At 41.7% G+C, this 15,234-nt stretch overlaps 1 protein-coding gene across 2 annotated transcripts in view; it reads left to right on the forward strand.

Moving 5' to 3' along the window:
* Nucleotides 1–1,108: 1,108 nt before the first annotated feature.
* The window catches only part of SDHC (succinate dehydrogenase complex subunit C), a 38,841-nt gene continuing 24,715 nt past the window's right edge, over nt 1,109–15,234 (forward strand). Inside the window, exons 1-3 of one of the 2 annotated variants that reach the window (XM_055334084.1) lie at nt 1,109–1,187; nt 8,206–8,262; nt 9,823–9,924. In XM_055334084.1, coding sequence (XP_055190059.1) covers nt 1,168–1,187; nt 8,206–8,262; nt 9,823–9,924 — 179 coding nt within the window. In that variant the 5' untranslated portion in view covers nt 1,109–1,167. Of the gene's footprint in view, nt 1,188–1,495; nt 1,521–8,205; nt 8,263–9,822; nt 9,925–15,234 lie in introns of those variants that run through there. The other variant, XM_055334085.1, reaches the window with a different exon arrangement.

Below are 15,234 nucleotides of genomic sequence, written 5' to 3' on the forward strand. Positions count from 1 at the left end.
AGCCGTTTAGCGCCTGCCTTTGTCCCAGGGAGTGATCCTAGAGTCCCAGGATCAAGACCCACATCGGGCTCCCTGCATGGAGCCTGCCTCTCTCTCTCCTCTTTCATGAATAAATAAATGAAATCTTAAAAAAAAAAAAAAAAACAAGGTCTCTTCCAGTCCCAGAGTCTATAAAAGCGCTTTCTTTGTCAAGTACTACAGAAATGCAAAACGTTATTTTCATTTGAGGAAGAAGTAAGTGAATTTGTGCTATTTAAAGCCTCAAAGAAGTGCAGGAGTGCTAAATATAAATGAGATCTGAATATTAACGTCGCGGAATGTTCTATTGCAGAATAGAAGTTGCCCTGGGCTCTGCCCGCAAGAGAGACCCAATAACTTTCACTTTCCTATTCCTTCCGCACTCACTTTTTCTTAAGTCACAAGGGCTGTGCAATTGATTGCTGTTTGGGTCCCTCAAAAAAAAAAAAAAAGAATATATATATTAAAAAGAATATATATGTAAAAAAGAATATATAACACACACACACACACACACACACACACACACACACACCCGCGTGTGTGCACAGAAATCAAAGCGAGTTGTCCCCCGGCCCGGCTGCCTCGGGCCGTGGGTGTCACCCACACAGCTTGAGACAAGGCACAAAGGAGCGCTGTGCGCGGCTCGTGGGCGTCCAGCGCCGGCGGCGGCTCCAGCCCAGGGACCGAGGGGCACGGGGCTAGGGCAGGTGCCCCGGTCCCGGGACGGCGGTCTGCGTAGGCCTCGCGCTCCTTCCTCGCACTGCAGAAGCTTCTCATTAAAATGGGACGAAGCCGGTTTCCCCGGTGCCTTGGGCGCCCCCCCCCCCACTCCCCGGGGACGAGCGGCGGCGGAGATGCTGGAGAAGAATCAGGGCGAGTCTGACGTCCAGCAGAGCGAAAACAGAATGAGTTAAGTTCGCAGGTACGACGCCGACTGCGGAGTCTGGGTCAGCGCCGTTCGTCCCTAACCTCCCGCCGGGACACCAGGCAGGGAAGCCAGACGCACGGGGAACTCCACTCCGAAGAGCCCTGCAAGGCACCAGCTCGGATCCTTTTAAAGAGCTGCTGTCACGTGACAGAAACCCCGCCCCGCCCCCGAGGCGGCGACGACGTTGGACGTCACTTCCGTCCAGGCCGGAACTCAAGATGGCTGCGCTCTTGTCGAGGTGACTTTAGCCTGGGGCTGGGAGTCGGTGGCCGCGGCCCTCGGGAGGCCCGCAGCGCCCTGACGTCTGGCTGACGGCTGTCCGCCCCGAGCCTGGGCAGGGAGAGGGCCCGTGGGCGTGCGTGCCGCGCGCGCCGTGGAACCCTAGGGCCCGTCGCATCCCCCAGGCGCTCCGGTGACGCGGGGTCACCGGCCCGTTATCCCGTCCCTACTCCCTACCGACGGGTCGCGCGGCTGTCGCCCCTTCCACTTCCCCCGATTCCAGTACTTGATCCTCACTCTGCGCTTGGGCCGCACCCGGAGCCGGGCCCCGGGGCAGTAACAGGACCTCGAGGTCAGCGGATCATCCCCTACGACCTCGACGTCTTGTCCAGCGATTGGGCCTCGGGGGGGAGGCACCTTGGTGCAAACCTCGCGTGTAACTCCTGCAAACACTAGTTGCTGGCAGCGGGTGGGCCCCGGGACCGGCCCCTGGAGGAGGGGGCGGGAGGCTTGGCCCCCTACTGCGCTGCCCCAAAGCAGCCTGGGGAGTTCAGTTTTAATTCATCTTTTTATTTGGGGTGGCGCGAGGGGGGAGTGGGTGTCCCAGTTTTTCTGTACGAGGTACCCCAGATTTTCTTCCATTCCGAGCTGTCCTCTTTCTAGGCTTCATTCTGTACTCCGAGCCTTTCTGGACGCAGCAGCTGCAGTGACTTCAGACACTCCTGGTACAAGTGCCAGCACACTGTCGTGCCAGGCCTATTTTTGGAAACTATTTGTTATGGAAAGTTAGTCTTAATGTTGTTGAGATTTAATTCCTGATTTCCCCAAATATCCTCTCATTTCTCTTTCCACTTCAGTGACCCAGTATAAAAATAGAGGGACTTTATTTAGTTTTGCTCGGTGACAAAACAATTCCTCTTGGAGTGGAGATCAGGACTGGGTTATCTTTTTTTTTTTTTTTTAAAGATTTTATTTATTCGTGAAAGACACAGAGAAAGGCAGAGACACAGGCAGAGGGAGAAGCAGGCTCCATGCAGGGAGCCCGTCGTGGGACCCCCCAGAATGACACCCTGGGCTGAAGGCACAGCTAAACCGCTGAGCCCCCCGGGGTGCCCAGGACTGGGTTATCTTAATCCATCATTTTTCTCCCTGCCTCCCATTTCCAAATGTATCTTTTTTTTTTTTTTCTTTCCCCTAAGGTGTGCCAGCTCCAATCTTACCAGAACTGCGTTCTTTATTCCAGGTAGTTTTACCATAATTGGATGATTTTTGAATTCTTTGGTATGTCATATTTTAGTAGATGTCAGGGACTTTTGGTAAAATTAGCATTTAGCTTGAAATGGTCATATTGGTTCTTAACAGTTCATTTTAGGAGTTTTAGGATTGTTGTTTGGAAGCTGATAATTATCACACTCATTAAGTATGTCCAGACAGTGTCATTTTTGAAATGTGTAGGACTGTCACCACTAGGATTCAGATGCTAAGAAATAGACTTCTTTTTCATTAGTAGTAATCTGAAGCTAATGGGAAGGGCACCTCTCTCCTTTTCTCACAAGGGCTTTTTTTTTTTTAATCTTTTTTAAATTTTTTTCTTTTTTTTAAAGATTATTTATTTATTTACTCATGAGAGACACACAGAGAACGAGAGAGGCAGAGACACAGGCAGAGGGAGAAGCAGGCTCCATTGCAAGGAGCCTGACATGGGACTCGATCCTGGGTCTCTGGGATCATGCCCTGGCCTGAAGACGGCACTAAACCACTAGGCCACCAGGGTTGCCCTCACAAGGGCTTTCTTAAAAGAGGACATAGAGAATTAAAAAAAATTTTTTTTAAATATTTATTTATTTATTTTAGAGAGAGCATATGCATGGGAGGGGGAGAGAATCCCAAACAGACTCCTCACTGAGCAAGCACAGAGCCAGTTGTAGTTCCAGGGCTCAGTCTCACAACACTGAGATCATGACCTAAGCTGAAGTCAGGTTGGAGGCTCAACCCATTGAACCACCCATGCACCCCCCCCTTTTTTTTCTTATTGAAGTTCTGAGTCAAATTCCGTTTCACTGCAGGGATTTGGAACTGTTTGATATAGCCTCAAAGAAAAATATCTTCTTTTTTTTTCTTAAATTATGAATTTTTTATTTTATTTTTTTTTAATTTTTTTTAAAATTTTTATTTATTTATGATAGTCACAGAGAGAGAGAGGGAGAGAGGCAGAGACATAGGCAGAGGGAGAAGCTGGCTCCATGCACCGGGAGCCAGACGTGGGATTCGATCCTGGGTCTCCAGGATCGCGCCCTGGGCCAAAGGCAGGCGCCAAACCGCTGCGCCACCCAGGGATCCCTTAAATTATGAATTTTTTAAAAATTTTATTCATGAGAGGCAGAGGGAGAAGCAGGCTCCCTGTGGGGAGCCTGATACGGGACTCAATCCCAGGACCCTTGGGATCACACCCTGAGCCAAAGGCAGATGCTCAACCACTGAGCCACCCAGGTGCCCCAGAGGAAAATACCTTCTAAGAAATTCTAGGAGCTGGTTTCTATTTCTAGTATTGTCACAAATTCCATTTATTTTGGGTAAGTCAAGGTGACCAGTTCCATGATTGCAGTTTCCTCATTTGTGAATGAAAATAGCAATAACTTGGGCCCACTTAAAAAGAACTATTGATTAAACATTTCTAATGCTTGGTTAACTAAAGATTATTCGTTCTCAGAGTACTGTACAACATGGCTTTTGAGTAGTGCTCTATATTTTGTATACTCCCTAAATGGTTCACAGACTAGCCAGGAATGAATAACCAGCTGAGTGATGCGTGCTCCTTTGGCACTCAGTCGAGGAATGGCCAAGATGGAGATAGAGAACTAAGCTAAGAACAGCTAGGCTCCTGTCTAAAGAAGTTCATGCTGCTTATGCACAAAGTCACCAAGAGTCACTGTCTGCACATCGCTCATTATATAAAATGCTACATGTGAAACACCTCTAAAAATAAGATTTAAATATATAAGATTGCTCTCTAAAATAAGCATATTCATTTCCAAACCATTGTTTAGCACCTCTTCGGTGTGTCAGACATTATAAGTGTTCTGGACACCAAGCATTCCAGTCCTTTCCTTGAAGAGTTCAGTCTAGCAGAGGAGATAAGTAAATAGATTAATTATTAAGCAACATAATATGTGTTGATATAGAGATGTGAAGAGATGGTGTAGAGGCACGACAGGTGCAGCAAGTAAGGCTAAAGAAATGGTGAAGTCGCCATCCAGGAGTTGTTGGGTTTTGAAGGATTAGTTTATCTGAGTGTGAGGGAGATACCACTCAAAGAGCAGCACGAGCAAAAAGGCATGTGCTTCCAAATGGCTTGTTGTGTCTGGGTGTGGTGTAATATTCGGTGTGGTAGATGTATAAGGGACTGAAGGGGATCAGTGGGAGAATGGGTCCAGAGAGTTGGTTTGGCTATCATCTGGACCTTATACCATAAGCAACAGGGAACTGTTAAAAGACTTTGGGTCAGAAGAGCAATGAAATGAGCTTTTTCAGTAAGTTAGCTTTGGTAATATTGAATGATAGGGAATAGAATGATGCTAGGGAGAGCAGTTCAGGAGCTCCTCTTATCATCCTCTTTGCAAGCAATGAAAAGGATAAAGGCTAAATGGACCAAAGTTTCCTGGATAATATCAGGTGATGCCTTGCCTGTATGTGCAGCTGAGAGATAATAAGAGATGAAGGGTAACTTCTGTTGTAACTTGGGGCACTTTGAGTGCTAATAGCCATTAATGACAACTTTTGTATAGAATGATTGTTCTTCACCTTGTCCTTCAAAGTTATCCATCTATACATCTATTTTAGTGTTGCTCTTACCCCAGATATTTCTGAAATTTTTTGACATGGCATCAGATCACGTTTAGAGGTCATGTAAGAGAAATTCATTATATTATAGTCACATCTTATTTTTAGACTTATTTAATCTTATTTTATGATTTTAAAATCATAAAAATGATTTTATTTAGTTTGATCAAACAGAGTTGGCTTTGAGTAACTTTTGTTTTTTTTTTTTTTTCCAAAAGCCAAATCCATTTTCAGCAAATGAATATTTTTACCACCGCTGAAGGTTTTAAAAAGAATGTGATGTGAATTCTAAAGACCTTGGGGAGACCAATGAAATATTAGTAATATATATATATGGACAATGTTACAGTTTTGAGAATGCTTTTCTGTACATTTTCTTATGTAATCCAACCAGCAACCAATAAGGTAGGTCTTAGTCTTACCAATCCCGTTTCACAAATGAAAAAGCTGCAGCTCAGTGATTCCATAAAATTGCACAACACGCAGAACTAGAACTCCAGTGTTTTTTTTATTTTAATATTCTTTCTGCATCACTGTTGTTACCCTAACCCAGAGAAGAGTTTCAAAAATGATGTGAGCAATGATTACATTTTTGGGTAGACATGTATAATGTATTTAGAAGGGAACAATACTAAACAGAAGGATACATTCTGGTTTGTTAATTAAAAATAAAGTACTATGTCTTTTTGGGTACCTGGGTGGCTCTGTCAGTCAAGCGTCTGCCTTCAACTTGTATCATGATCCTTGGGTCCTGGGATTGAGTCCCGTGTCAGGCTCCCTGCTCAATGGGGAGCCTGCTTCTCCTTCTCCCTCTGCCTACTGTTCTTGCTCATGCTCTCTCTCTCTCAAATAAATATATAGAATCCTAAAAAAAAAAAAAAGTACTATTTTTAGCTATAACGTATAGTGCACAATTCTTGGTAGGACTTTTCAGAGTTCCTGATTTCACATGAAAGGCAAGGATAGATACCTACTTTTGTCATATTTCAAGTAAGGTTATCGAGTTTGTGCAGCTAGTTCTGTGAGAGCCTTGTGGAAAGCTTACATTGGTATTTGTCTGGGAAACAATAGCACTAGACAGAGAGTGCTGTAGATTCCAACCCACATCTGCAAACTCTTGCCGGGTAGCTGAGTGACAGGACCTAGCCTGGTGTAAGGAATGCATGCCCTGCAACTTCAGAGCCACAATTACTTCAATTGATTGAAGACATTTGTTCCCACTTCTTTCTGAGAGCCTTGGGTATACAATGTCTGTATTCACCTCTTGCCTCCAAAGCTGGAAAGAAGGAAGAGCTGAAGGAAGTGTTGATTGGATTATTTTGCCTTCAAGTAGTGGACCTTCTTCTGCCCTGGTGTAAAGCATAGGGATTTGAACTCTTTATGCATCTAATACCAATGGTGTCAGGGACACCATGAGCTTTTTTAGAAGATCATTGGATCTCAAGGAGATTTTTTTATCCCCACAGTGCCTTATATAGAGTAGATATATGACAAACTTCTGTAAAATCAACATATTTTTTAATTTTAGTCCCAGAAATTCACTCCGATAACTTTCTTAAATACTTTTGGAAAGATTTGATATAATAATGTAAATAAAGAGACATAGTGGCCATGTTTTTCATAATACCGTGTGAACTCTGGATCAGTGAAGTTCACTTTACAAAGACTGCCTGGGCACATCTTGGTTTTAGACTTGAAAAGCAGTTCTGGTACTGATATATACTTTTTAGTAGAAATAGCAACTTTTTAGTCGAAAACTTGTGTACACTCCTCATGTAATTCTTCACGTGGTTAGAGAAATCTTTGCATTTCCACACTTTTTGCCCAATTAGAGACTTTTTGACTTGAAGTTCATCTAGCTTGTCTGGAACTTAATGGTAATTCCTAAAATGATAGCTTAATATTTAGGATCCTTCTCCCACAAACCTCTTATTCTTCAACCTTCTTCATTCATCCTTTGGCAACAGCGAATAAGATGTATTCTTATTCTCATTCTTACTTACCCCTTAAGTCACTTCCTTTAAGACCTAACTTAAAAAAAAATTGGGGATCCCTGGGTGGCTCAGCGGTTCCACGCCTGCCTTTGGCCCGGGGCGTGATCCTAGAGTGCCGGGATCGAGTCCTGCGTCGGGTTCCTGGCATGGAGCCTGCTTCTCCCTCTGCCTGTGTCTCTGCCTCTCTCTCTCCCTCTCTCTCTGTCTATCATAAATAAATAAATAAATTTCTAAAAAATTTTTATTTGTTTATTTGTTTATTTATTTATTTATGATAGTCACACACAGAGAGAGAGAGAGAGAGAGAGAGGGAGAGACACAGGCAGAGGGAGAAGCAGGCTCCATTCACTGGGAGCCCGACGCAGGATTCGATCCCGGGTCTCCAGGATCGCGCCCCAGGCCAAAGGCAAGTGCCAAACCACTGCACCACCCAGGGATCCCTAAATAAATAAATCTTAAAAAAAAAAAAAATCACATGGGATGCCTGGGTGGCTCAGCGGTTGAGCATCTGCCTTTGGCTCAGGGCATGATCCCAGGGTCCCGGGATCGAGTCCCACATTGGGCTCCCCTCGAGGAGCCTGCTTCTCCCTCTGCCTGTGTCTCTGCCTCTCTCTATATATATATCTCTCATGAATAAATAAAATCTAAAAAAAAAAAAAAATCTTAAAAAAAATTGCATTCTGCATTGCCCTGTTGAAAATTACGAACTCTGATTATTCTTTTACCATGTATTATTTGTGTTCAGCTAAAACTTTATTTTGCCTTTGTAGACTATATATGTGATTGTTCTCCAGTTATTTAAAGTTGTAGCTTTCCAACTAAAAAATAATCTCAGGGACATTGATACTGCCCTTGTTATCGTGTTATTAATTTTTTCCTCCACTCCTAAATCTAATATGGTACAAAAATAGAGAAGTTGATAAACTGAAATTGATCTCTAAATGTGTGTTGATTCTTTATTCTCTCTTTTTCTAATTTTAATTTTAATTTTTTAATTTAAATTCAATTAGCCAACATATAGTACATCATTGGTTTCAATTCTCTCTTTTTTTAAAAAAAGACCTTATTTTTAAGTAATCTCTACACCCAACGTGGGGCTTGAACTCACAACCCTGGAGATCCAGGATCTCAGGCTCCACCCACTCACCCACTAAGCCAGGCAGGTGCCCCCCACCATTGACTCTTTATTCTCTTATCTTGCAGACATGTTGGCCGTCATTGCCTCCGTGCCCACCTTAGTCCTCAGCTCTGTATCAGAAAGTAAGTTTCTAAACTTGTGGAGTGTTATTAGGACTTAACTTTTATTTCCCTCAGGCAACAGCAGTGGGTTGTTGTTTTAGATTTTGGGGATATTTATGAAAGGAAATTGTAGATGGTTGGCTAGAAATTTAGTGATTGTGGTCACTATTTTTCTCATCTGGTAGTAGTAGAAGGAAGGATAAGAATATTAAGCTTTAAATTTGGGAAATATTTTATACTTTCAGAAAAGTTGAAAGAATAGTACAATGGAGTTCTATATACTTTTCACCTAAATTCATTGGTTGTTAATATTTTGCTGTGTTTACCTATAGTTCCATGTACTTTAGGTTGTGTTTGTATGTTAGATTATTTTAGACACCTGGTCTAATATTGACAGTTTAGTGTAGTCCAGGCTGATGTATATTTAATTATTGTTAGTATTTTCTCTGAATTCTTTGAGATTAAGTTGCAGACACCATGATGCTTTATTTCTAAATACTTGTTCTAAGAACATGAACATTATCTTATAACCATATAATTATACAAACACAGTTATCAAATTCAGGAAAATTAACATTGATATACTCTTATCCAGCATTCATTTAGTTTCAGATTTTCCATTTGTCCCAAATAATGTACTTTATAGAAATACAGTCCTCCTGTTCCCCATCCAGGAGCTAATTAGGTTCACACATTGTTTTTACTTGTCATGTTTCTTCAGTATCATTTAAGCTGGAACTGCTTTGTAACTTCCCTTTGTCTTTTATGACACTGACATTTTTGAAGATTACAGGCCAGTTATTTTGTAGAATATCTCTCAACTTGGGTTTGTCTGACCATTCCCTATAACTAGAGTCAAGTTACCTCTTTTCAGCAGGAGTAATATGTGATGTTATATTCTCTGTTATAGTCATATCAGGGGGCATGTGATCATTTGAATAAAGGAATATCTGCTAGGTATTTTTCCCACTATGAAGTTACTGTTTTTTTTTTCTTTCTGTAATTAATAAGTAAACTCTGAGTAGGTTATATTTTCTGGAGGGGGATGGAATCACATTTAATACAGGCAGCTAATAAATTGTTGAACAGCTATGTTCAACACTTGGCTTCAATCCAGGGAAACCAAGAAACTGTTCAGAAGTACTGAGCTGATCCGGTTCTTGGTTTTTGAGAACCTGAAAGGGAGTCTTGACAAAACAGATGAGAGCAGGTGGTGATGTATGAGACAGGACAGCACCTGTGGCCTGGGAAAGGGTGATCCATTTATGTAAATGGTTCTGAAATATTGTAGTTGCTCTGCAGGGCAGTATGAAAGAAGTTGAGCTTCTGTTTCAGGCCTTGTATGTTGGGGGTTGGAAAGAAGAGTTCTCCTCTGGTATGACCTCACTGGGTGATTGAGGTTATTAATAACGAGTCAGACTTGGCATACAGACAAGGGGAGTGGATGAACATGTTTTCCTTATGCGGTGGGTTCATCCAGCCCAGCTTAGAGCTTAGCTTATTTTATTTAACTTTTTGTTATGTAAAAACTTAGGCCAAGTTTACTTTTAATCATTTTAAAGTCTTCTGGTTTTATTTTAGTGCTGTTCCTTTGGGAACCACAGCCAAGGAAGAGATGGAGAGGTTCTGGAATAAGAACACTGATTTAAACCGTCCTCTGTCTCCCCATATCACTATCTACAGGTAAGGTCTCTGGAACCAGGGAGTTTAGAAGTAATAGTTGAAGGTTCTGGAAGCTGGGCCATTGCCTCCCTGATTATTTCCCTTAGGCCTTTTTTATAAGAAGACTTTTTTCGGGATCCCTGGGTGGCGCAGCGGTTTAGCGCCTGCCTTTGGCCCAGGGTGCGATCCTGGAGACCCGGGATCGAATCCCACGTCTGGCTCCCGGTGCATGGAGCCAGCTTCTCCCTCTGCCTATGTCTCTGCCTCTCTCTCTCTCTCTCTCATAAATAAATAAAAAATAAAATAAAATTTAAAAAAAGAAGACTTTTTTCTGTCTTCTGGCCTTAGAGGGTAATTTATCCTGAAGAAGTGCCATTTGGAAAATGCTGGTGGGTCAAAATGTACTTCCTATCAATTGAAAAAAATTATTTTGAAACAATTTCAAATTTACATAAATGTTATAAAAACAATTCACAGAATTCTTATATGTCTTTATGCACATTCCCAATTTGTTAACATGTCCAAATGATTTAAGATCTAGTGCAGAGATGATATTCCATGACTCCTGTAATGCTGCTGTAACAACTTATCACAAACTTTGTGGCTTCGAACAACACATTTATTGTTTTACAGGTCCATAGGTCAGAAGTCTGACCCAAGTCTCACCGGGTTAAAATTAAGGTGTTGGTAGGGTTGCATTCCTGTCTGGAGGCTCAAGGGAAGAATCTTTTTCTTTGCCTCTTGTAGCTTCTAGAGGTTACTCTGAGTTCCTTGGCTTGTGGCTTCCTTTCCCCATCTTCAAAACCAGCAGTGTTGAGTGACATTCTCCCTCCCACCACTTCGACCCAGTTTGTCACATTTCTTCTCTGATTCCCTCTTTCTACCAGCCTCTCTCACTTTTAAGGACCTTTGTGATAAAGGTCTCTCACTTTTAAGGACCTTTGTGATAAAAGATTTGGGACCATCCAGATAATCCAGGATAGTCTCCTTGGGTTAAGGTGAGCTTATTAGCAAACTTAATTTTGTCTGCAACTTTAAATTCCACTTTGCCATTTAAGGTAAAATACTCAAAGGTTCCACATTCCTGTGCATATCTTTAGGGAGGCTGTTACTCTGCCTACCACAAACTCTTAATACCTGAGTGCATGTTTCTTAAATTCAAGGACACTCTAGGGGCACCTGGGTGTTTTAGTTGTTTAAAAACCTGACTCCTGATTTTGGCTTAGGTCCTGATCTCAAGGTCATGAGATTGAACCCTGAATTGGGCTCTGTGCTGGATTTGGAGGCTACTTGGGATTTTTTCTCATCCTCTCCCTCTCCTCGCCCCTTCCCTCTCTAAAAAAAAAAAAAAAAAAAAAAATTCAAGGGCACTCTAGAGTACAGCCATCACTATCAGAAAATTAACTTTGGCCCATTGTTACCGTCTAATCCTCAGATCCCATTCACATGTCGTTTGTCCTCATAAATGTCTTTTCTAGGTCCAGGATCCAACCCAGGATCATGTATTGCATTTAGTTTTCTCTTTAACTCTTTGATCTCCTTCAACGTGGAACAGCCTTTTTATCTTTCATGACCTTAACATTTTTAGAATGTTCCTGTTTGGGTTTGCCTGACATTTTCTTGTGATTCATGCATGTTGGGCAGTACTATCTCTGAAGCAGAGGTATGCTCTTTTCAGGGCATGGGTTGGGAGGAACTGCATATGGGAGTGATTTATCCCATTCCTGGCAACATTGACTTTTATCATTAGTTAAAATGTGTCTGCTTAGGTTTCTCCATCTATAAAGTTAATGAACAAAGATAGTGTGTTTATTAATTGTAAATTATTTTGTGGTGAGATTTCTACTCCCTCATCTATTGATGATACTTACCATCAATGTTTATTAGTTATTACTAGGAGTCAGTTATTACTATGTTGGTTGCCAGATTATAATTTTCCTAATCCCATCATACCTTCTAGATTTATTTATAAACAAACAAATAAATAAATAGGATAAAATTTGCTTTCTTTATCAGCATAGACTCAAAGATTCCTAAAAGGAAAAACTCATTTCTACTCTTATGACACCAACTAAAGGAAAAACAAGATTGTTTCCTCTCTGCTTTCAATACTTCTGACTTCAAATATGTGGAGGTTTTCTTCCCACACCAACCAGTTTTCCAACTCTCCAGACACTAGTTGAATGTCTAGTAATCCATTTATGACACTTACTATCTGGAGTCCGTGCAGACCCCACAGGCCAGTCCTGCCAGACTGGCCCCCACTCTAGATGCCAGTTTGCAGGCCCTGTGCTTTTGACTGACCAGCTATAAATCAAGGGTTCTCTCTACTCCCTCCTCAGGTTCAATAATTTGTTGGAATTGCTCACAGAACTTGAAAATGTTTACTTCTACTAGTTGATTATAAGGGATATTATAGATGATACTGATAAACAACCAGGTACCCATTTAAGTGCCTCTGTGTCTGGAGTAGTTCCAAGCACAGGAGATTCTATCCCCATGGAGTTGGGCTGTACCACCCTCTTGACATGTGGATTTATCTACCAACCTGGAAACTCTGAATCCATTACTTTTGGGATTTTTATGGAGGCTTCATCAGGGAGGCAGGATCGATTATTAACTCAATCTCTAGCCCCTCTTCTCTCCCTGGAAAAAGAGGGAGTGGATCTGAAATTTCCAAGTTTCTAATCGTGGCTCAGTCTTCTGGTAACCAGCCTCCATCCACATTCACCTCAGTAGAACAAAGGACGCTCTTAATACCCAGGAAATTCCAAAGGATTTAGGAACTGTGTGTCAGGAATCAGGGTCAAAGACCAAATATTAGGACAAAAGAAGTTCCTAGCACTCCCTGTCACTCAGGAGATTATAAGGGTTTTAGGAGCTCTGTGTCAGGAACCAGGAACAGAGACAATGTATATACATACTTATTTCATAGTTACTATTTGCCCAAGGAGTTACACTGTAACTCTCCTTTATTTTGATGTTCAATTTGTCCCACACTTAGCCAGTAGGAATTCTTCCAGAAGGCTCCTGTGAATTCAAGATCTGGGCGCTGGATGTGTTCATTGCTACCCGGATGTCATTGCTTCCAGGCCTTTTCAGTAGATCTAAGATGTATGTGTATGCAAGTATATACAGGTACATAGATGCATCTGTAGCTGCTTATCTGTTGTCCTCAGAAGTAGCATTGATAGCTGCTGTGCTGGTGTCTGCAAAGAAAAACCCCTCTTGAGCTGCTCCTTAAGCTCCACTACCCTCTTTCTTTGGGTTCTGGCCAGGGAGGCTGGCCATTTTTTAACCACCTCCACAAATACCACAGCCCTTTAGATATTTTCCAAGCCAGATTCCAGAAATAATTCTGATTGTAGAAATTGGACATTCTACTAAAACAGGAGACTAATTAAGTGACCTTAATCCTTGCAACTTCATGATAAAACTTTCTTTAAGAGAGAAAAGATTTGGGGGAGTATGATAATGGTGAAGAACTTACTATTATATTATTTGAATCTATATTTAAAGCCCAGTCCTTTTTTCTTGGGTCACATAATGAATGGTAATAAGATGGTGGGCTTGAGTCTTCCACTACCTTTTTTGCTCTTGGAGTTATGAGACTCTAGACACACTTATAGGATTAAAAAAAAAAAAAGCATCAGGGAACACAGAGCTATTTCCAAGGTCATATATTCAGGAAAGATGTCTGATTAATGTTTTATGGAATCATATTTTCTATTACTAACTTTTAAAGTTGTTTGGAAGAGGCATGAAAATAAATGGGTAAGTTAGCACCTTCTGAAATACTCTTTTCTCTCTTAATAAATTGAGTCAGTTTATCAAAGCAAACATATAGTGCAGGGTTTAAGTTGTCAGGAAAACAAGAGCCACTGAAAAGGATGTTAAAAAACTTTTTTAGGGAATCCCTGGGTGGCTTAGCAGTTTAGTGCCTGCCTTCGGCCCAGGTCATCATCCTGGAGACCCGGGATTGAGTCCCACGTCAGGCTCCCTGCATGGAGCCTGCTTCTCCCTCTGCCTGTGTCTCTGTCTCTCTCTGTGTGTGTGTGTGTCTTTCATGAATAAATAAATAAAATCTTAAAAAAAAAAACTTTTTTAAACTTGGAGTTGGAAGGGTCCATAAAACTTAATTTCATCATCAACCTCATTGGTTTTGAGTGCTCCTTGGGGCTTTGCATAGTCCATTAAGCTTTTGTGGGTAGTTGGTGTGGGGCTGGCTAACACGCAGATGGCACTGTAGGCACCCCCTGCTTGGGTCACCAGAGTTTACTTTGATCTGTTTTATATATTGCGTTTTTGCATTTAAAGGTGCTGCTCACAAAAAAAAAAAAAAAAAAGTTAAAAGCCACTGTTGTGCCAAATAAATGAATATCTTCTACAGTATTTTCATGTGGTTGTCTGCCAAGGCTTGTACACCTCCAGTGTACAAGAAACTCACTACCCCATCTCCAGTTTGGGAACTACTCTTATCATCAGAAAGACTCTTCTGGGGATCCCTGGGTGGTGCAGCGGTTTAGTGCCTGCCTTTGGCCCGGGGCGCGATCCTGGAGACCCGGGATCGAATCCCACGTCGGGCTCCTGGTGCATGGACCCTGCTTTCTCCCTCTGCCTGTGTCTCTGCCTCTCTATCTCTCTCTCCGTGTGACTATCATAAATAAATAAAAAAAATTTTTTTTTAAAAAAGACTCTTCTTTTATTAAGTTTCTGCAACTTCCATCTTCTATCCAATGGCTCTAGTTTTACCTTGAATCATATAAAATAAATCTAAGCACACTGAATCTCTGACATGTATTGATTTTGAATATCGTTGCATGTACTTATTGGCCGTTTGCATATCTTCTTTGGAGAAAGGAATATTCAAATCCTATGCTCATTTTTTTATTTTTATTTTTTTTTAAGATTTTATTTATTTATTCATAGAGACACAGAGAGAGAATGAGAGGTAGAAACACAGGCAGAGGGAGAAGCAGGCTCCATGCAGAGAGCCTGACATGGGACTCAATCCAGGGTCTCCAGGATCACGCTCCGGGCTGCAGGCGGCACTAAACCACTGCGCCACCGGGGCTGCCCTATTTTTAATTTTTTTTTTTTTTAGATTTTTATTTTATTTATTCATAGAGACAGAGAGAGAGAGAGAGGCAGAGACACAGGCAGAGGGAGAAGCAGGCACCACACAGAGAGCATTTTTTTTAAAGAATGCTTACTTTACTTTATTCATTTTTTTTTGAAGATTTGATTTATTTATTTGATACAGAGATAGTGAGAGAAAGAGCACAGACCAGGAGCAAGAGAAGCAGACTCTCCGCTAAGGAGTGAGCCTGA

The sequence above is a fragment of the Nyctereutes procyonoides genome, unplaced genomic scaffold (assembly GCF_905146905.1).
Source record: "Nyctereutes procyonoides isolate TBG_1078 unplaced genomic scaffold, NYPRO_anot_genome, whole genome shotgun sequence".
NCBI classification, from domain to species: Eukaryota; Metazoa; Chordata; class Mammalia; order Carnivora; family Canidae; genus Nyctereutes; species Nyctereutes procyonoides.